This window comes from Cylas formicarius, unplaced genomic scaffold (genome assembly GCF_029955315.1).
Source record: "Cylas formicarius isolate icCylForm1 unplaced genomic scaffold, icCylForm1.1 PGA_scaffold_7__23_contigs__length_41026272, whole genome shotgun sequence".
Lineage (NCBI taxonomy): Eukaryota > Metazoa > Arthropoda > Insecta > Coleoptera > Brentidae > Cylas > Cylas formicarius.
The window spans coordinates 40,680,222-40,703,282 of record NW_026844352.1 but is presented as its reverse complement, the minus strand read 5'-3'; the positions used below and the strand labels follow the sequence as shown (position 1 = coordinate 40,703,282).

General features: G+C 35.6%; 1 protein-coding gene across 5 annotated transcripts; it reads left to right on the top strand.

Annotated features, from left to right (window-relative positions):
- The first annotated feature begins 353 nt into the window (after positions 1–353).
- Positions 354–22,469, top strand: LOC132704401 (bridge-like lipid transfer protein family member 3A). 5 transcript variants are annotated; one of them, XM_060674377.1, is made up of 24 exons: positions 354–486; positions 543–744; positions 794–979; positions 1,035–1,260; positions 1,325–1,491; positions 1,546–1,711; positions 1,762–1,860; positions 1,919–2,067; positions 4,247–4,457; positions 4,525–4,557; positions 6,474–6,566; positions 6,626–6,807; positions 7,462–7,588; positions 7,641–7,810; positions 7,866–8,082; positions 9,438–9,577; positions 9,637–9,799; positions 11,091–11,279; positions 14,554–14,855; positions 15,201–15,335; positions 15,919–15,930; positions 18,279–18,711; positions 19,212–19,387; positions 21,731–22,469. In XM_060674377.1, exons 1-24 carry the CDS (start codon positions 443–445, stop codon positions 21,833–21,835), a joined length of 3,927 nt encoding a protein of 1,308 aa, XP_060530360.1. In that variant the 5' UTR covers positions 354–442; the 3' UTR covers positions 21,836–22,469. The 5 variants fall into 5 exon arrangements, with proteins under 5 accessions (XP_060530360.1, XP_060530358.1, XP_060530361.1 ...); XM_060674375.1 differs by having other exon boundaries at positions 11,091–11,294; XM_060674378.1 differs by lacking the exon at positions 4,525–4,557 and having other exon boundaries at positions 11,091–11,294.
- Positions 22,470–23,061: the final 592 nt, after the last annotated feature.

Genomic DNA, 23,061 nt, shown 5'->3' with positions numbered 1-23,061 from the left:
TACAGGGCTTATTACGTTACGAATATTGATTATTAACGTACCCACGTACACTGAATATTGCCTGCGGGCTGGAACCGAAAAATATACTTAATGTTCGTAAAATGGGGGCCGTTCTGGAGGAAACCTTTTCGTGCGCGCTAATTTAATTTACTTCCGCATTAGGCATAATCCAATATTACGAGAAATCAATGAACGCCGACTCTAAATTTTATCTTGTTGGTTTCACGATACAAGAACACCATCGTTTTTTTATAAATGGACTAGCGTTTAACGATTTTTTTAGCTTTAATTTATTTAAACCCTACTTAACTAATCCGACCAAATCCCCAACCGACCAAAAATGTTACTGCGGTGGCGAGTATATCCCAGAGCAGCTTTCAAAAACAGCTGCTCGGTGTTATATCTGTTTCGATCCCATCGCATGTTATTTTCTGGTTAAAGGATGGCTTCTATTATAAAAAACCAGTTACTTAAACATTTGTCCCGGTGAGTGTGTGTGACCTTTGATGTCACGTTGCGGGACTTTTCACGCCCTCTTTCAGATTTACCAAAAATCTCTCCTCCGATAAAATAAACCTGAGCACCTTCAAAGGGGAAGGCGAGTTGTCCAACTTGGAGTTGAACGAGGTGGTTTTGACGGACCTGTTGGAATTGCCCTCGTGGCTCAGGCTCACCAAGGCTTGGTGCAACAGAGTTACCTTCCGAATTCCGTGGACTAAGTTGAAAACGATGCCGATCCATTTAGTAGGTTTTATGGTTTTATTGAATGGTCTAGTGCGAATTTACGTTTCAGTCCCTGGACGAAGTGAACATCACGGTCGAAACGTGCGAAGAGTTGAGATGCGTGTCGCCTCAGGGAGCGCTCTCGTACGCTCCCGGAAAATATAGTTTTATTCATAAGGTCATAGACGGAATAACGGTGACGGTGAACACGGTGAACGTGTTGTTCAATAGTCCGGCATTTATCGCTACCGTTCAGGTTGGTATATTGGATATGATTGAGTAAAGACGGAAAATTTATTATACTGTTTTAGATACAGAGAATAGTGGTCGAATCTGTAACACCGAAGTTTACTAGGATGGAGTTGCCCCTGACGAGACTGAAAAGCCCCGAGAAGGGTCAGATTTTGATTTTCAAAGAGTTGCAGTGGCAAACGGTGAGGATAGAGGCGAAATCAACGAGGGATAGAAATTTGACCCCGTTGCGGTTGTTGACGAACCAGGCCCGGTGCCGAATAACCATAAAGAAGCGCTTGTCAGGTCGGTTCCGGGGGGGTGTTCCGTGTTCCGTCGAATTGCGTTGACGCCCGTTTCTGTGTTTCAGATTGTTTCATTCTGGGGTCGAGGTTAGTGATAATACTGGACGATTTGCTGTGGGTGCTCACCGATTCCCAGTTGAAAGCGGCCTTACATTTTCTGGATTCTCTAACGGGCTTGATACAAAAGGCCACCCAGATTACGAGGAAAGCGAAAGCGGCCAGAAAACTGGACGTGAGTGAATTATAAAAATTGCATTTTTTTAAACTGATGTTAACTTTCTGGCAGGAGTTGCCCGAATACCAGGCCCAGTTGCCCCAGGAGTGCCGTCCGAACGTCGGACAGAGGCCCGCCAAGCCGTCGGGTCGTATGTTCTCGCAGTACGACGTAATCGAGACTTCCTATCATTTCATGTCCAATCATATTGTGTTACATTTGTGCGACGATCCCGGAGGTGAGCCCCAATCCCGTACTCTAAGAGGGTTTCGCCGTATTCCTTTTCAGAAGGCCGATCGGGCCATCCGAACCTGAAAGACGGCGGCGCCTTGCAGATTAGCGTCAGGCGATTTCAGGTCGACTTCTATCCCTATCACTTGGCCAAAGGTACGGGACTGGGAACGGCGGCAACTTTTAGAAAAATCGTGTCGTGTTGTTTCCGCAGGTGACCGGAAGCACTGGCCGACGTACAACGCGTCCCAAGTCCCGCACTCCTTGTGGCAGGAACAGGCCCTAGCCGCTTTTAAAAGTAAATTTCTAGACCTATTCGACAGGAATAAAACGCAACACGCGCCTTTGAGCAGAGTGCCCAAAGTAAGTTTTTTTGTTTTTTGCGGATATTATTAACATTGCATGGATGTCCAAATAATTTTACTAAAAGTTTATTTAATTATAAAATATATGTATAAAAAATACGCTGTTTTATAAAAAAAATACCACGAGTTGTCTCAGAGTTGGTCTTAAAATAAAAAATAAATAATAATAAATAAAAAATAATAATAAATAAAATTTTATTTTTGATTTTTTTCCGATTTTACACTAACATCGTGTAGATTGTCAAAAATTTTTACTGAAAGTTTATTTAATTAAAAATATTTTAAAAAATATTCCGTTTCAAAACCCCTTTTTAAAAGTTTTTACTGGTTGTCTCAGTGTCGGGATTCAAATAAAAAATATTTAAATATGCTTTTAAATATTTTTTTTTATTTAATTAAAAATAAATTAAACAAATGCGCCGTTATATCTCTGATTTTTTTCGTTCAAGTTCTCTCAGAGTCGGTATTAAAATAAAAAAATAATTAATAACAATAAATAATAAAAAATAATAATAAATAAATTTGAACTTTTGATTTTTTCCATGGATTTCACTAACATTGCACGAGTTGTAAAAAATACCACAGTGTCGAGATTAAAATACAAAATAATTAAGAATACTACTAAATAAATAAATAATAAAATTTAATTTTTGATTTTTTTTCCACGGATTTCACTAACGTATAGATTTTCAAATAATTTTACTTTTTTAATTAAAAATAAATTAAACAAATACGCCGTTATATAATCTTTTTTTTTAATACCGCGTATCGGTATTAAAATAAAAGTTAATTAAATATAAATATATAAATAAATTTAAAAAAAAAATCGTTTTTTTTTAATATTCTGTGATTTTTTTCGTTCAAGTTGTCTCAGGGTCAGTGTTAAAATGAAAAAATGTAAAAAATACCACAGTGTCGAGATTAAAATACAAAATAATTAAGAATACTACTAAATAAATAAATAATAAAATTTAATTTTTGATTTTTTTCCACGGATTTCACTAACGTATAGATTTTCAAATAATTTTACTTTTTTAATTAAAAATAAATTAAACAAATACGCCGTTATATAATCTTTTTTTTTTAATACCGCGTATCAGTATTAAAATAAAAGTTAATTAAATATAAATATGTAAATAAATTTAAAAAAATCGTTTTTTTTTTAATATTCTGTGATTTTTTTCGTTCAAGTTGTCTCAGGGTCGGTGTTAAAATGAAAAAATAATCAAATATACTAATAAATAAATTCATACAATTTCAAAACGGGTTTAAAAATTTTATTTTCAATTTTTTTTTCGAAATTCGCAAATTCGAAAACGTGTTTTTAAAGAAATACCATTAATTCTCTCAATGTCGGTGTTAAAATTAAAAATAATTAAATATACTATTAAACTAATAAATAATTTTTTTTTCGAAGTTCTGTCTCCACATTGTTTTGTTTCTCTTCATATTTAGACAACTTTTGAATAATTAATAAAAAAAAAAACTTTTTTTTTCAAATAAAAACTTTGACACTAAAACAAATCAGAATAAAAAAAATTGGTATTTTTACCTGTAATCTCCGATTTTAGACGTTCGACGATTTTAAAAGTTGAGAAAAATTCAAATCCTTTTTGTTTGGAAAGCGCGGCTTTTTAATGGCGTTAGATAGTCAATATTAACAAAAGAAGTGCCAAAGAAAGTTGGATTTTGGGAATAATTCCAGTACGAGTGATAATACAAAATATTTGATAACCTCGAAATATTAGCCTTGAGACGTATTGCAAAAAAATCCATAATGATGCATGATTTTGATTGTATATATCACTCTGGACAATAACTACCCGTAAATTGGCAAATTTTCCCAAAATTCAACTTTTTTTTTTAGCGTTGTTTGATACATATTTTAGGTTAGGATAAAGATATTGAGATACCGCTTTCACTGGATTGTATGGCCTTTATTTGAGTCACTTATAACACGATTTATAGCGTGGAAAAGCCCTTTTTAGCTACGCCGTAAGTAAAAATTCGAACACAATCGTTAGATATGGACACATTTTGACAGAACACTGTGAAATTGACGAACCGTCAATGGCCGTATTTATTTCTGAACGCGCTATTGGGCCAAAAAAAATAACCTCAAATTTTTCCTCTGGAATTTGGAGCATCTTTCATGAGTGACTTACCGAATATTGTAGGCCCCTCAAACCGAATATTCCCCAGCTTTTAATCCCGCGAGTCCCGAACATAGGAAGCCTTCCAGTCCCAGTCATAGAGAAATCAAGGGACGGTTAGAGTTGCAACTGGCAAAGTTGATGACGACCTGCGTCATTATTAGGATAGACGATTTCGCGATATACAGGGTGACCACCTCGGGGAAAAAACAACAGCTTAAGGAATTCCTTAGCGGTAAGCCTTTGTAGCGTCGTTTCTCGGGTCTGGGTGTCTATTGTATACTTTCTATTTCGTTTCTCAGCTCAACAAAAGAGGAGAGACAAAAATCCCTCAGGTACCGATAGAATCGTAACTTAGCCCTTGGTAGCACCGACATTTTCGAAAAATAACCCCTCATGGTTATGGTTTTTCTTTGTTTTGTATCCCCCCGAATTTTTTTCTTTTGTGTTTGCTACGATTTTTTTCTGATAGTTGGTAGCATGATATCCCGCCACTGCGGAACGATCCTATGTCAACCGTCGGACATTCGGTTTTACCAATAAACAATACTCCAAGTACTATTTGGAAATCATCCGGATATTTCAGAAGCTTAGCCGAAACTCGCTTGCATTCCACTTTATACCCGCTTATATACGCTTTGAAGGGGGCGGGGCTACATTAGCGGCATGAACATCGCCTGGATTCACCGATTCCTACACTAAAATAGTATATGTATGTGTAAATTAAGGTCGGTCTAGAAAAGACGATTATTGTTTTTTGGATCTGACATAAAAACTAGTTGCTAGTTATGGTCTGTTCATAGATATAAGAAAGTGACCAATTGCTTTTGAATGGGATTATCTAAGGGTGGTCATTAATATACAATGCAACAAGATTATTACCTTAATTAATAATTAATTACAGTAATTAATAATAATAATCTTGTTGCATTGTATGTTAATGAGCACCCTTGGATAATCCCATTCAAAAGCAATTGGTCACTTTCTTATATCTATGAACAGACCATACCTCTAGCTCTTAATATTAATGGTACAGAATAGGAGTAGATCTTTAAGCCAATTTTGTTGATAATATGAACGCTCTAAAAAAATGATTTCTTATTCTTTTTCGATAAATCAAAGATTGAAGATTTTAAAATAACTTTTTGTTCTGAACTTTGTTATTGACTGAAAAATAATTATCGTGAAATGTATTCAATTATTCTTATAGGAAATTTAACGCTTTACAAAAAAGGTCTCTTGTGGCCTATCGATTACTCGAACCATTTTGAAGATATTTGCATTGGAATCCCATTGGGTACTTGTATTCACAGTTTTTAATAAATATTTTCGATGTATTCATTAAATTGACGAGTTTTCACAACGTTAATAAAAATTGGAGTTTATTTTGATAAAATGACAGTTTTTAAATTATTTTTTACAATTCGCTTTGGAGTATATTTCTTCCTAATCGAATTTCTAGCTATATTTTCTTTTATAATTTTACTGTAAATTGAATATTTCTCAACGGATTCGTTTAAAACAAAACTTTTTTTTTCCACAAATTTTATAATTTACTGTTAGTTTTAAAAAAATTGGTATTTCTGTTATTCATTCATTTCTTGTTATTAATTGATTTATTAAAAGCTATGAATATAAGTACCCATTGGGATTCCAATGCAAATATCTTCAAAATGGTTCGAGTAATCAATAAACCACAACGGACCTTTTTATAAGAATAATGATGTTTCAGTCAATAACTATATTGAAAATGCAAAACTGTAGTGAGGATAATTTTGCCATTAAGAGCTCATACCTGCTAAGTGCTTTCTAGAGTTAACTAGCAACTAGTTTTTGTCTGTCTTTTTTACTTTTTTTTTTCATATAGTATTGTTGTTAATATTCGTGGGTTTCTAAAAAATTCTGGTGTCCTTCTAATATCGCTCCCACTTAACCTGTTCTAGTTCTTGTCTCTAATAATATCCACATTAGAGGTACTACGCGTCCCATAATATCAAAAAAACATAACCGACCGCATATCAAAAGCATAGGAATCAGTCATGCTAGACCATGTTCATGCGGCCTTCGTAGCCCCGCCCCTTTCAGACCATATGATGAAGATTAAGATTAATTTTTTGCCCAATGTCGGACATTTTGCGCAGAGTCGTTCCGGCGGGCGTGACACTAGTGTTTGTTTTATCTGACAATTTCGAAAAAAAAAATGCGTTCAAGGCCGTCTACAGAAACGACCGACATTGATAATTGTTTATAGGAGACCGCAATCGAATGTCGTTGCCAAAGGAAGCCAGCATCGTACACGCCGAATATATCCATTATTATTATCCCAGCGACATGCCTTTCCCACGTAAGATTTCATTAATGCCGTAATTATTCGCGTTTAACAGAGGGTTCTGGTATTCGTAGTGCCCGCCCCCAAGTTCTACGTCCAAATTAATCCCATTCAAATCGTTTTCGATGTCGACACCATCCTGTGGATGAATTCGTTCGGCCTGAATCTCTACCAGTCATTGGCGCAGGCCAAAAGTGAAGTACAGACTTCTAATTACACATACGTCGACGTCAAAATCGAGTCTATTCTACCAAAGGTACGTACAAGGTTTCAGTAGGCATACTAAGAAATTGTCGAACTTTTTTTTTTTTCGGCATTTCAGGTACGTCATAAAAATAATTAACTATATTGTTTTTTTAAAATTCACGGATCATCCAAATTTGTTTACATCGTCATGTTTCGTCAAAAAAAAACTGTCTGCGGTTGTTCGCATAAAAATCTTCCTTCTTATAGCGTCGATCTAATTTTAATAAAATATTCAAAACTCTTTAGGGTTAGAAAAGTTACATTGGTTTTAGATCGATATAAATCATAAAACCCTCATATCTTCAGTCTTTTATTGGGAGGGTACAATTAAACGAATGTCAATTTTTGAAAAAATAAACTGCCCCGGCTTCAGAGCTCAACTGAAACTGACTTGCATCCTACTTAGTACCTGCCCATGTATGGTTTGAAGGAGGCGGAGCTAAAGAAGGGGCATGGAAATTTTCCGGATGACCGACTCCTAAATTGGTGTTTGATTTTGAATTTGATTGTGTTCGTGGATGATACTTTTGTTATTGGCAAACAACCCCTCCTTCGTTTTCTTAGCCGTTCTTAGCTCCGCCCCCCTCAGCCCGTATATAAGCAGGCACTGAGTAGGAATGCGAGCCAGTTTTCCGCTCAATCTCCATTATTTTCACCATCGTAGGTTAATTTCGAGAGTCATTTGGACTATCCGTCGCAGCGGGACAGGCCTAAATGTCTCAGTATTCAAGTAACTAGGGCGACGGTCACCAACGTTAGAACGCTGGAGCATTCTTCTAGAGCCGACCTCGGTATACGCGACCGAAACAATCGAAAATTCACTTTAACCCTAATCGTTTGTAGCTAAGTGCGTGGACTCCTTCCACATGGGTTCCCTTTTTTTCGGTAGCGATTTTCCGTCTCGCCCCGGAGATTTCTACATCGTGACCCAGAAATTCCTTGACCACATATCTGCCGCGGATAATGTCCGTGCGGAGCCCAAGGAATTGGATATTTCCTCCATGGATAACTTGGTTCTTGAGCCCGATCGTAAACCAGAACCGTCAATTGATCGTGTACCGTTCGTAGGTTCGGCAGCTCAGCAAAGAACTGCTATGGGTGGAGGCTAAAGACATTTGGTACGTTTCTTTGGATCCCGTTTTCGGCGATTTCTGCGGCGCCCGTGGGGACGCTTCCAACAAACCGGTACCCTTCCTGGACGCGGTACCCGTTACGGTTTGGCTCCACGCCACTTTGGATCCCAATAGTACCATCAAAACGAAAAACGCCGATAGTTTGAACGCAGGTAATGTGTGCGCATCTCATTACGAACGGTTATTCAAAAAGTGAAGTGTTGAAATTTTGACTGGAGTGATTCGAGGTTCAATTTTGGGCAGTTATTTATGCATCTGATATGTTGAAATCATTAAGTTATTGTGAAACTCAGACCTGTACAGACATGCTATCAGTTTTCAGTAATGATCACGCAAATTTACATCTTTATAGTGACCTTTACCTTGAAAAAACTAGGAAATTGTTTATCGCTTCTAGAAAACACTCATGCAATAAAGCAGCACAAATATTGAGACAGCTTTTGGCTTCTTCAGAGCTTAACTGAATTGTACTCTATATTTGCTTACATAGGGTCTGAAAAGGGAGGGGTCAAAGGACTGGTCTAGTCTAAATAATTTCTTTTTATTCCATAGTTAAACGTTCAAAATTCAACACGAAGATATGGATGACGTGTTTATCATCAGTTCACCGTTTGGAATGATTTTCTTTTCATTTGAATTACCAAATGTAACTCGCTTTATTTTTGCGTAAAACGTAACATTTCGTTTTTAAAATCACGGGCCATCTTCAGAGATACGTTGCAGAGATAATTTTTTGCGTTACCGTTGTGTGGAAAATGTTTCGAAAACAAATAGGTAAAAGTCAAATTACCATTTGTTATGTATATCGACAAATCGTTATTTGACTTTTATCAAATGCAAATGAATTTTTAAACTAAGCTAAAATGAATGTTGTAAAAAAAATAGACACAAAGTTTATATATGTATATATAGTTTCTTCTTATTCTACAACATTGAACAACATATAAGGAGAATTCTGACAAAATACGTCACTCCACACGTGCGTATGTGGACCAGAACTCCCTTGTCGAGATTTTGTGTTCCAGAACGCCCCTTATGCATCTACTTACCTTAGTGGCAAGTATCCATGGCAGACTGGCCCAATAAAAGCAAGAAGTAGAAGACACACCCTTATGGTATTTTTCGACCAATTGGGAATTATATAAATTTTAAATGTTTTCCGTGTCAATTTGGTTGAGAAAGTCGAGTCATTTCTGTCAAATGTCAAAGATACGTTTGAGTTGCTCCCATATCTTACCTGAATAAGTGCAACACATAGGAAAAAAAGTTAAATACAAAAATTGTGTATTTTATTTTTAGTATTTTTATGTATGCAGGGTGTTCAGTAACCAAAGACAGCGTACGAAATTTTCCATGGATCCATAATGAAAACTCCCAATTTTAGTTTTTGTTTTTTTATTGAACTTTTTTTCCTCGTACTTATTGATATAAGGCATAGGGGCATCATAAATATACCACCCAATAAAAAAAGTTTTATTTCATCGCAGTTCCTGACCTTATTTTTCAGATATACACGCGTTGGCGTACATCTCGAACTTGGTTAGCATACAAATCAACCATTATCAGTATCTGTTCCTGCTGAGACTTGCCGAGCAGGCGTCGGAACTGACCACGTTTTTAACTATGGACTCCGATCGAATACTGAAAGTGAGCGAACCGTTTCCGTTTCAATCGACGGGTCGATCAATAATCCGCGTTAATTTAAGACTAACGTCAACAGTTCTATGGCGATAGGCGCGTTGATCCCCCAATTGGAGGTGACGTTCGTGATGCCTCCCCAAAGTCCCGGAAAAGAGTCTTCCGGAGGCGACGGGGAATCGTTCGTTCCGGATTTTTCCAGCATCGACGATATCGCGGTCACTACGCAAGGTATAAGCCGGCTCGGTAAACCAAAAAGGGTAATCCTGCTACTTACGCACGTAGTGGATTGGTAAATTTTAACCGTGGTCGCCGAATGAAACTGCTGTAGTTATTCAGTTTCACCATGAAATTATATATATATCATAATAATCATAATATCAAAATGAAACTCCAGTCCGACAAACAAAAATCATAACCTTTTAGGTGTTGTCTGTTCTCTGTCCCCCCCCCCCCCGTCTGTTCTCTGTATACGCTCCATAAAAACGTGAATATCTTCCGAACAATTCGAGTGAGGGACCTGAAATTTGGATTCTTTTTAGCAGGCCACGAGGCACTATTTTCCAGAGCCGATTCTGATAGTGTATTTTGAATTGTTTGTTTAAACAGTGGCGTACATAGTCAGGATTATTGTTGGTTCTCTTATTATCTACCTTTTTAAACAACGGTAGTATCAATCCGATTTTCCTCTATTTCCACATATTTAAAATTATTAAATATTAACCAAATAATGACATGTAGGTATAACAAAACAAGCTAAAATTGAAAAATAACCTCTTCATTTAATAACAAACTGAGAAATGTATCCAAAAACCAAAAAAAAAAAAATGGATTCATCTACTTCTACCGATTTTGATGTGCCAACCATCATTGGGACCTCCAATAACCATCGGGTTTTTTTCCCAGTGGTGTTGTGACCTAACCTAGCCTCGGAAAGTAAGAATCCTTCCTAATGAATTAAATTGTTAGGTGGGGATCGTCACCAAAACCTCTACGTGTATGGCAACAGCATAATTGAAAATGAAGGAAAAAAAGTATGAAGTGTTTTTTTTTTATTTTAAATATAATTTAAAAGAAACTTAGCTCCGCAAGCCAGGGTGTATTTTTTTCATAATGGATGGCACGCAGGAGGGACGCGATCTAAGAAATTATGGAAAATGCTATAAAGAACTATAAGTACTGAAACTTCAACGTCGGAATCAACGTCGTTTTCATTTTTTGGTCAGTTCGTCTGTTCTCTGTTCTCACTTGTCTGTTCTCTGTTCTCTGTCGACGCTTTATAAAAACGCGAATAACCTCCGAACGGATCTAGTCACACCGACGAAATTTGGCTCCTTTTAAGCAGCTTGCCAGGCACATAAGTTTATAAGAAATGACCGCGATCAATGTGTCAAAGTCGCGAGGAGAATTAATGGAAATCATGTTGGAGATCTGCCATTAAAAACGTAAACTGCAGGATTACCGCGAGAAAATATTTACGCCCGTTTCCGCGCGCCAATTGTTTCCGTCTCTTTGCGGTCAGGTATATTGAGGAACAGTATAAAATCGATCCCCCAGTTGGAGAACTCCGGTAGGTCGGTTTCTTACACCGAAGCCGTTCAATACTCGACCACGGACTCGATTAACGGAACATTAATCGCTACAGCGCAAGGTGGCCCACCGATTCAGATCCAGAATCCGCCGCAGAACCAATTCGGGAATAACATACAAAGTAATATAAATGTGGGTTAGTCGCTTCATAGAATACGTGTTGGTGATTGGTTTTTTCTTTAATTGTTGGCGTGCTTTGTGTCTTACCTTTCCGAAAAATATTCAAAATATTCTATATGTACAGGAGCATCGCATTTAGTAAGTCCGAATATACGACGCCATCTTGTTTTTGAACAAATCCCGGTATATTGTTCTGTCTTTGAACATATCTTGGCATTGTGATATTAGGTTATTACAGTATAAACTGTGATAACGATGTCCCTGTATATTTTTTGTGTTAATTTGTACCACCAAAAATAATTTAATAAAATACAGATGCGCTGAAAGGTGACCAAAACATAACATATAGGTGTTAGTTTAATGGGGCAAATTTTTGAAGAATAAGTGAAAAGTTCTGAAGCACAAGCCAGAATTTCTGACATGATTGGGAATTTCTGGAAAACCAGTCATAAATTCTGAGTTAAGTCAGAATTTCTGAAATATTTTTCAGACTTTCTAGAAAAAATCATAATTTCTTATCTAAATCAATATTTCTGACATAAGTCTGTCGTAAGGGACATTGCGAATCGAAACGGGACTTATTAAGGACAGTGTTAATGTCAAAAATTCATACTTATTTTCTAGAAATTCTGACTTAGTTTTCCGTAATTCTGACTTTTCTCAGCAATTCTTACCTATTTTCCAGAAGTTATGTCTTATTTGTCAGAAATTTTGACTTATTTTTCAGAAATTCAGACTTCACTCAGTAATTTTCATTTATTTTCCAGAAATTCTTACCTATTTTCCGAAAACTTTGTCTTATTTGTCAGAAAATCTGACATGTTTTAGCAAAAATTCTGAGTTCTGATTTGACTCAAATGCTATTGCTTTTTATTTTCGAGAAATTCTTACTTGTTCTCCAGAAATTCTGACTTTACTCAAAAATTCTTAGCTATTGTCCATAAATTCTGTCTTATTTGTCAGAAATTTTGACTTATTCTTCAGTAATTCTGACTTGAATCAGAAATTGTCATTTATTTTCCAAAAACTCCGACTTCGTTTTCAGAAATTCTGACTACTCAGAAATTCTTACCTATTTTGCAGAAATTATGTTTTATATTTTACTTAGATATTCTAATGTATTTTCCAGAAATTCCGACTTGCCAATTCTTACCGATTTTCTAGAAATTTTGTCGTGTTTGTCAAAAATTTTGACCCATTTTTCAGAAATTCTTATTTATTTTTTAGAAATTATGAGTTAGTTTTCAGATATTCTGACTTTGCGCAGAAATTTTTACTTATTTTCCAGAAACTTTATCTAGTCAGAAATTATGACTTTACTCAAAAATTGTTAACAATTTTCCAGTAATTGTGACTTGTTTTTCAGAAATTCTGACTATTCAGAAATTCTCATTTATTTTCCAGAAATTCTGACTTGGTTTTCAGAAGTTCTGACTTTACTCAGAAATTCTTTCGTATTTTCCAGAAATTGTGACTTGTTTTTCAGAAATCCTGACTTTACTCAGAAATTCTCATTTATTTTCCAGAAATTCTGACTTTACTCAGAAATTCTTGCCTATTTTCCAGAAACTTTGTCTTTCCAGATATTCTGACTTATTTTTTCGGAAATTCTGACTTGTTTTTTTTTCCGCAATTCTGATTTTACTCTCGCATATTTTCCAGAAATTTTAATTTGTTTTTCAGAAATTCTGTCCTATTTATCAGAAATTCCGACTTATTTTTCAGGAATGCCAGCTTTACTCAGTTATTCTAATTTATTATTATTTTGAATATATCACCCTATGCATTATTGCTAATTGCTAAATTAAAAATAGATCTTTCACGTGGGAAATGTAAAAATTTTCCGGGACTGTAATACAATCTTTTGTTTTTTGGTGGTACAAATTTCATCACTATGTTCGATTTTTCTTTGCATTAATTACGTAGTGTGTTACTACCAATTTAATATTAGTTCAATTTGGGTGTTAAACGCTACACGGAAAAATGTTTGTTTGTTAAATTTTGCCAATTAGTAAACAATCGTTTTTTCGCTTATTTCGCTAATGTAAAATGTAGATAAAATTGTTAACGCAGCCTTGCAAAAAAAAAACAATATTAAACATTATTTTCGTCCCATTTACGAAAATTGTATTTTTAAACTACCCAAACTGTAGATTGTTTTCGTGCATGCTAGTCGGGTTTGGCTCCATATGTACATACCGGGTGTTGAAAAAGTTTGGAAAACTTATAACCCCCCCCCCCCCCCCAATATTTTTTATTGACGGGGCGCTGTAGTCGAAAAAAAGAACCAATTAAAATACAGTCGAAACTCTATATAGCGAAATTGAAGGGACTGCTTTTTTTCCTTTATAAAGAGTTATAGGCACTTGAAAAATAACAATACGCACATGTGTTCTGTAATAATACATTTTTTAACATCTACTTAGGAAAATTTTATATAAATATTTCAGAACCACATTTAATGTTTCAGACAATCGGTCATTTTTATTGATACATAAAAAAATTCTTTAGCAGCTTAACTTGTTGAATGGTTAGTGGTGGTCCCAGATCAACTTCTTCATCTTCTTCTTCCTCTTGGTGCTCTTCCTCGCCCTTTCTTGCTTGTTGTAATATGACTTCCTTTGTCAAGTCTGCTGTTGTAGGCAAATCCTGATCTATCGCCATAAAATCTTGCAACTTCTCACTTGTAAACGTAGCCGTGGATACAGTCGACGGTGTAAGTCCGTATCGACGTCCCACATCACTTTTCTTTTCTCCCCGTCCTGTTCCCCGAATTAAAGCAACTTTATCATCTAGAGATATATTTTTTTACTAGGGTAAGGAATTCTGAGACGCTAAGAGACTATTAATTACAAGTCGACCTACACTCCTTAATTTGTTACTTGATGTGCTCGGTATAGGGAGTGAGAAATTCGTTATACAGAGTGGATTAATACATAGCTTTGTATGGAGACCTAATAGTACAAAAATTTTTATTTGTAATACAGAGTTTTAGGTTATACAGAGTTTCGCTAAAGGGAGTTTTCACCGTACCTTATACCCCCATCAAGCTTTGGCGCTTAACTTCAAAACGCCAGCTTCATTAATATTTTACGACGAAGGCGCATGTATTTCTTGACAAGACGTTTTCTTTTGCGATTACCGTGCCACCTACAGAAAATCTAATCAAAAACTTAGCTTTGGTGGCGTAGAATCCGTATTTATAATAAAAAACAGCGTTTTGAACACCCGGTATATATTTTTTGCTCATCGCTACACGATCTCGTAAATTTCAGGTCTGACGTCGGTGAAAAAAGGGTTTTCCAGTTTAATGTCGTCGATAGATAGTGCTCTGAAATCGAGCCCGGACGACATGTCGGATACCCTGTCGATCCGTAGCGACGCGTCTAGCGATTCCGAGCAAATCGTCATGGTTAATTACGAGGAAGACGTCAGGGGCATCGACTGGATGTTTTACATCGACGAAATGGTGGAGTACGAGAAGGCCGAAGAGGCGGCCGAGGTTATAGAGGACGAGAGCGTTATGACGTCACCCAGCGACCACAGCTTGACCAGCAGCTGCAGAAGAAAAGACCTGGTGAGCTTCTGACATCTGAGGCCCTTGCCCTTCAACAATTTGCCTTTCGCTTAGCTGCGCCCCCTTCAAACTGCATATACGCGGATACAGGATTCTGGATTCTTCCCAGGAGATTTGTAAATAGTTAAGACGTTTATTTTTATCGTTTTATTTACCACCGCCCGGTTATTTTGAACAACAACAATAAATTTAATCGTTTAAACTGTTTAATTGCGGATTACACTCGCGCAGAAGTTATTGCTTTCTTAAAAACGAAAATATGTGCCCACTTTTACCGTTAAAACGATCCCGACATTGTCGAGTCGGCAGTGTGAGTAGTCGGCGACATCGTTTACCGTTTTGTAGGTGTGCGTGTCGACTTTCAAATTAAACAAAGTGGAATTTTTACAACAATCTTGCGGCTACTCTTCGTCCATCAAAGTCCAAGTCGGTAACGTTGCCAGCGAAGATTGCACCAGCATTCCCTGGGACGAATTTCAAGTGAGTAGATCGTCCGCTATTCATTTTAATTGAGCTGGATGTTTTCAATATATATATATACACACACACACACACACACACACACACAAACACGCACACACAAACACGCACAGATATATGAGCGCATAGCTACTAACGTATGAGTCATCACGTTAAGGCAGCATTCGTTTCCTACGCGATCCAAATTTGAAGTTCTGGAGGCACTTACTAGTTAACTAAAATTAACCATTCAAAAGCGACATCTGCCTCAGGTTGATCAGAGAGTTTGATGTCTTGTCAATTTTTACCGCATTCCATGCGCAGAGGGCGCTGCTAGGAGTTTTTAACATCGCTCTTAGTCACACACACCTCAAAATGAATAAGATTAGGACATTTTCCACCGATTTCCTTTCGTTACTTCTGTCTCCAGCTACCAAAGACTTTGGGTAGCTCTGTCGTTTCTGTGCCTTATTGTAGAGGTTGTGTCCACATACATTCACACACACACATATAAAAATACTTTTTCAGGTTCTCTTTATCACATTTGATGTTATGTCTTTTTTTTACTCTTTTGCATGTCTCTGAATTGCTGTTTGTATCACAGGCCGCCACGAAGGTATTTGACGTAAAATATTTACGCTTTTAGATTGTTTAGATGCTTTAGATGTGCGTCGGATCATTGCTTGAATATATACAGTAGCGAGCAAAATTCTAAGCACAGTGACATTAAAAAAGTTCAGTGTAATAACGGTTTCGTTATGACAAATTATAGATATTTTATACAAAAATCTTCTGCTTGCTGACGGTTCTCCAGTCATGCTGTTGGCTTCTTCAGAACTTAACCGAAGCAGGCTCGCGTTCTACTCTATACCTGCTTATATACGGTTCGAGGGGGGCGGAGCTAATCGGAGACATGAATATTTATCAACTCTCTTGTTTGTAGAGCCATAAAACTAATCAACCCTTGAACAATATGACTTTCGTTTAGCTCCGCCCCCCTCAAACCATATATAAGCAGGTACAAAGTGTGTCAAGAAAAAAACTTACTAATAGAATAAAACCGGTTTAAAGTGTGTATGTGTGTGCGATTGCTTCCCCCACTTTCTCATAATTTATTTCGACTGGTCATTTCATGACGCTGGATTATTTTTTCTTAAATACCTTTTTTTTTCGCTCATTATTTTATTAACAAAAGCCCCTTTTTTAGTCAAAACCTATTTGAGTGAATGTGCCTAAACTTTTGCTGTTAAAAGTGCTTGCATTTGTTTAATAATATAATTTGTAGTAATTTAGTAGTTTTCGGAAAAATGTTGTTTGTTTTGTTGTTAAATCATCGTAATAATGAACTTTCCTATTCCATCATTTTGCACAGTATGCTCTCAAGTCATTCATTTTATGTAGTAGATTTAGACGCTGATTACAATTAACAATTTATTGCGTAATGCTAGTAAAATATTTCATTTTCGGAAATAATAACGAGGTCGATATAAAAATTTGACGAATAAATGTTCCGTTGATTGGTTTAGCTCCCGTCCCAAAAATTTCGAAATGAATTTACCCCTGAAATAATATCCTTTCAAAGCCGCTCCATTTTTTTTTCCTAAATCTGCTCACTTTTTTAACAGGATTTTTTTAATGCGAAACGAAAAAATATTGTGGTCACGATTTTTCCACCAAAACTAACGCTTTTCTCTGTTCTTCGTGGAATTTGTGCATAAACATTCAAAAAATTAAAGGAGACAGAAATGAAGGTTAACTAATCAAAACTAATGCTTTTCTCTGTCTTCTATGGAATTTGTCGTTTCGTACACATTCAAAAAACGAGCGAACTAGAAAAAAAAATGAAGGTCAACTAACAAAATCTATTACCGTTCTGTGTCCTCCATTGAAATTGTCGTTTCATAAACATTGAAAAAATTGAACGAAGGAGAAAAAAATGATGGTCAACTAACCAAAACTAATGCTTTTCTCTGCCCTCCATTGAATTTCTTCATAAACATGAAAAAAAATTAATGAATGAGAAAAAATGAAGGTCAACTAACCAAAACTAATAACCTTCTGTGACCTCCATTGAATTGGTCGTTTCATAAACATTCAAAAAATTGAACGAAGGAGCAAGAAAATGAAGGTTTTCTCTGCCCTCCATTGAATTTCTTCATAGACTCGAAAAAAATTGAACAAAGAAAAAAAAGCAAATGTCAACTAACCGAAGCTAATGGCTTTGTGAGTCTTCTATGGAGTTTGTCGTTTCATAAACATTGAAAAAATTAAACGAAGGAGAAAAAATGAAGGTCAACTAACCAAAGCTAATACCGTTCTGTGTCCATTGAATTGGTGGTTTTATACACATTTAAAAAAACGAAGGAGAAAAAAATGAAGGGCAACTAAAAAAAAACTAATGAATGAATTGCTTCATAAAGACGAAAAAAAATTAACTAACCAAAACTAATGCCTTTCTGTGTCCTCTATTTGTCGTTTCGTAACTATTCAAAAAGTTGAACGAACTATAGAAAAAATGAAGGTTAACTCGCCAAATGTAATACCATTCTGTGCCCTCCATTGAATTTGTCGTTTCAGAAACATTGAAAAAATTGAACGAAGGAGAAAAAAATGAAGGGCAACTAGCCAAAACTAATAAATGACTATCTTCATAAACATGAAAAAAATTGAACTAACCAAAACTAATGCCTTTTTGTGTCCTCCATTTGTCGCTCGTCGTTTCGTAAACATTCAAAAAATTGAACGATCTAGAAAAAAATAAAGGCCACCCAAAGTCCTTTAGAAAAGCAAATTAAATGTTTCGCAAATAGGTGTTGCTGGATGCGAATGCACGGTAGCCTCTTATAAGTAAGTATTGAGGAACAATTCTATTTCCGCGTAAATAATGAATAACGATAACAAATTAATTGACCCTCCGGTGCGGCGGGTAAAATCCATCTAACCGCGGAGATAATTTTTACCCAGGGCAAATTTAGCACGAGATCGCGCGGCTGGACCGACAATCCCGAAAACACGTGCTCCACCGCAAAAGTGAAGCTCCGCTTCGACCACACCTTGACGTTGGAAGACCCGAGGACGTTGCCGGACCACGATCTCACCAAGAGGGAGGTCATGGCGCGAGTGTTCGAAGACATGGTGGCTATCGAAGTCCGAGATCTGATTTTGAGTTTGAACATGAGCACCGTCACGGGACTGGCGGACCTCAGCGAAGACGAGATCATTCCCGTTCCGCTTCCGCTGCAGCTGCTGGTGCAAAACCTCCAGCTGCGTCTCGTGGAAGACAGGCCGCCGGTGAACATAACCTCACCGGGTTCCGTTCCGATCGATTTGGACGTCGACGTCGTCCACATCACTCGCGGAAAAGACGGAGTTTTCCACGTATCCGGCGGAGAAGCAGGTTGGGTCTTTTTTCACAACTAATGTCGCGATTTACAACGTTTATCTCTCTTTTTTTTTTTTTCAAAGAAACTTCCACAGGCTGCTGTAATACTTTTTACGAAACTTCTATTGGCTTCTTCAGAGCTTGACTGAAACTGACTCGCATTTTACTCTGTACCTGCTGATATATTGAGAAGAATGAAATAATAAAGGCCGCAAAGAAAATGACCGATGGAATTCCTTCTTTTTTAGTAAAAGATTGTATTAGCGTCTTTTCGAATCCTTTACTTAAAATATTTAACCTCCAAAGTTTATCCGCGATGTTGGAAGGAATCCAGGCCCTGTCCAATTTTTAAAAGTGGAGAAAGAAATCACGTAACCAGCTATAGGCTTATCACAATCTTATGCAATTTTTCTAAAATACTTGAGGTCATTCTGTATGACCGTATTTTTAACTGTCTGAAACAGTTCACTCCGGCTTAGTTTTCCCGTTTCATTTTTTATCTTATCCAATTGCAGCGAGGCGCAACGGTGAAACGGAGGACGCGAAGGTGACGCAGCTGCTCGACGATAACGAAGAACTGAAAAGGAGGCTGCTCGCGTTCGAAAGGATCTCGGAGGAGAACAGGGGCTTGAGGAAAGCCCAGGAAGAAACTGACGTGCTCAGAGGTTTCCTCAAATCCTCTCAAGACGAGGTAAGACAGAGGAAAATACGGTAAAAAATGTATTAGGCGAAAAAGAAATCATTTGCGATTAGAAATTTTTATTTTGAAAAAAATATGTAAAATTTATATAATTATTATAATCTTTAATTTGGATTTTTTTTTAAAATTTAGATTGTTTATGCCACATATACAGTGTGTTTCTTAATTGAATGTCAATAATGTAAGGGGGCGACTTTTGCGTCCATTTTAAAAAGAAAACTTGCATTTCTTACTTAAGTAATTGTCTATCTACACGTACACCTAAATAAATAAAATAAATTTAAATAATTTATTTATCTTGTTGTTGGGATGTTATGTTATTTCATTAAAAAAGTAAAAGTAAAAAGAAGAGTCTTCTAACTTTTTTTTTCTGAAGGACACTAAAACATTTTGTTTTAGATTGATATTTTATTTTTCACAAATAAAAAGCCTGTGCAGTGGAGATCTAATTCACCAAAATATTATTTGTTCACTGATTTCCAAAAAGAAAAAATAACATTTGCATTCCTTTATGAGCAGATAATTTTTTTTAAACTGCCGCACGGTTTTCACTAAAAAATAAAAACGAATTTCTCTGCAGAGAAGAGGCGCTTAATTTTTTTTAATTAAAAAAAAAGTTTTCGTGTTAAAAAAGACTGAAAAATCAAATCAAATTATTAGCGTTCAGTTAGAAAACACCCTATATTAAAATTTAAAAAATAATAATTTTCTGAAAAAGGAACCCCAAAAAAAACAATTCAAATAATAAATAAATAGTACGTTTACACCGTAACTGGCGTTTTGACTCGCTTGGCCGTTATCAAATATCGGGTGTTATCATTTATTCTGCAATTATTAATTAGGTTTTGGTCAAGTGGATTAGAAATTCGAAGAAGCAAAACGCAGTTCGATACGCTATCTTTTTCTTCCTAGACCCTGGATTACGATGAATTTCAGACGATGCCAATGTAATTTATATTTAAACTGATTAAAATATTATTATTCACTTTTTAATGGTTTTTACCACTTAGTACTTAAATACGGCCACAGTTAAGTAAGTACCCAAATCCAATTTTTTTTGGAGGTCATTTTTTTTCCTTCATATTTTAGGCTAGGATAAACACATTTCAGAAACTCCAAAATATTTTTTTATATCTCAAGCCACTTAAACTTTGTATCTCATAATACGTCAACAGTTAAGCCCCTAAATTCAACTTTTTTAGCTTTAAATTCTTTTTTTCTCTCCCTCTTTTTAGGTTATAATAAAGATATTTCAGAAAATTGAAAATAATTTTTAATAAGTAAAGCCCCAAATCCAAGTTTTTTTAGCGTAAAATTCTTTTTTTTTCTCAATTTAAGTTAGAATAAAAATTTTTCAGAAATTCCAATATAATTTGTTACATTTCATACTACATAAAATCTTATATCTCATAAATACGTCAACAGTCAAGCCCCCAAATTCAACTTTTTTAGCTTCAAATTCTTTTTTTTTCTCGTTTTAGGTTAGGACAAAAATATTTCAAAAACTTCAAAATATTTTTTTATATCTCATACTTCTTACATATGTCAATAGATAAGTAAAGTCTTTTTTTTCTCAATTTTAGGTTAGGATAAAAATATTTCAGAAATTCCAAAATAATTTTTTATATCTCATACTAAAACCTTATATCTCAGACTACTTAAATACGTCATCAGTTAAGCCCCTAAATTCAACTTTTTTCGCTTTAATTTTTTTTTTCTCTCTTTTTAGGTTATACAAAAGATATTTCAGAATATTTATATATATATACTTCTTAAATACGTGAGTAAAGTCCCTAAATCCATTTTTTTAGCGTTAAATTTGTTTCAACTTTTTTAGCTTTAAATTCTTTTTTTTTTTTCTCTTTTTAGGTTAGGATAAAGATATTTCAGAAACTTGAAACTTGAAAACTTGAAGTCCAATTTTTTTTTAGCGTTAAGTTCTTTTTTTTTTCAATTTTAGGATAGGATAAAAATATTTCAGAAATTTCAAAATACTTTTGTATATCTCATAGTACTTAAACCTTATATCTAACACTACTTAAATACGGCAACAGTTAAGCCCCTAAATTCAACTTTTTTAGCTTAAAATTCTTTTTCCTCTTTTTAGGTTAGGATAAAAATAATTCAGACACTTCAAAATATTTTTTTATATCTCATACTTATTAAATGTTTCCCCAAATCCAACTTTTTTTTCGCGTGAAATTCTTCTCACATTTTAGGTAAGGATAAAGATATTTCGGAAAATTTTATCGATGTTTTTAATTCTGGGAATATACGACCATTGGTGGAATTGTTTCACACCCCTAACGATTGACCTATTTTTTGCGTATGCAGGTTTCTAGACTTTTGGACGAAAAGAGGAAGCTTCTGGACGAAATCGGGGCGCTTCAAAGTCAGCTCGCTAACACCACCAGATGGCAGTGGAATTCGAAAAGCTAGCAATGTTGCTTCGACTGTACTAAGTGCTGTAGCAATGATAACCGTTCTCAGTAGTTAGACAGTCCCGAAATGACTGTTGGGTTTCTGCTAAAATTGTATGTTTTGTTTCTAAGCTAAAACGGTATGCATTTTAGTTAAGACTTATTTTTTTTAAACTGAAGGTTATTAAGATGACTTTTTGCATACTGTTTTAAGTTAGTTAAAGGTACTCAGCTATGAATAGGTGTTTCTAAGTGTATATTGTGATAAATGATGGACTTATCAAAGGGAAAAATATTACGTTATCGTTTTCCTCAACAATGCTGCAAATATAAAAAAAACGAACATTCTTAAAATTTAATTTCTAGTCGTATTTATTTTTTGTTTAAACTGCAATATGTGTTGCTACTATGTAAGCAAACAATTATCCTTTTCGAGACATTCACTACAAAAAAATCAATAACCGTATAAAGAAAAATTTGCTTGAAGCATTGCATAGTGTTGTGATAAAAAAAATGTGACTCACCTACATTTTATCGGATTTTTTTTGTGTAATTTCGTCACTCGAAACGCTCGATATTTTCTTGTTTCTAGCGAATGAAAGATTTTATTACGTTGTTAAGCCAAGTATGTCCAATAAAATACCATTACCACTTTGGATATTTTATTTCCTTCTGCCGGAGTTGTGAAAAAATACGCCGCCGTTTACTCGGGTGAAAATTTTTATTACGTACAATCTCGCGTGCCGAATAAATAAAAAAAAATCCCCTTATCTACTTGCTTTCAGTCGTCTCGGTTGTAGGAGAAGTCCCCCCCGCCTCATAGGACGATTTATTTTTGAGTAGGAATTCGGCGAGTGCATTGATCGGTTCGGGGGGGCGTTCCTTAGCCAGATAGGAAAGGGCCCCCATAAGGATCGGCACCACGGTTTGGTCCAGATATTGTCTTGTGGGTAAACTGCTCAAGTCGACACGGCTTTTTTTCGTGTTTTCTTGCGCCTCCATTTTTAATTCACCTGAAACGGTGGCTCAAGTTATGTAATGAATGCACAATACGAAACGAGGTGTTGCGGCAAAGCGCCTAACAGAAACATCAAAAGAAATCCAAACCTGAATTGAAATGTATCTTCCAAACGAACGTTCTTTATCCGTAACTCCGACGAACCTAAAATGGCAGTGCCGCTTGTTTGTTTAACTTTAAGTGCGCTATAAAAATGTTAATGTCCTGAAATTGCTTTCGATCTATCA

Coding starts and splice junctions, on each gene's coding strand:
- LOC132704401 (XM_060674375.1), top strand. CDS start 443: ATGGCTTCTATTATAAAAAACCAGTTACTTAAACATTTGTCCCG. Junction 4,458..4,524: donor GCTTAAGGAATTCCTTAGCG/GTAAGCCTTTGT, acceptor TTCGTTTCTCAG/CTCAACAAAAGAGGAGAGAC. Junction 7,589..7,640: donor TTCTTCTAGAGCCGACCTCG/GTATACGCGACC, acceptor AATCGTTTGTAG/CTAAGTGCGTGGACTCCTTC.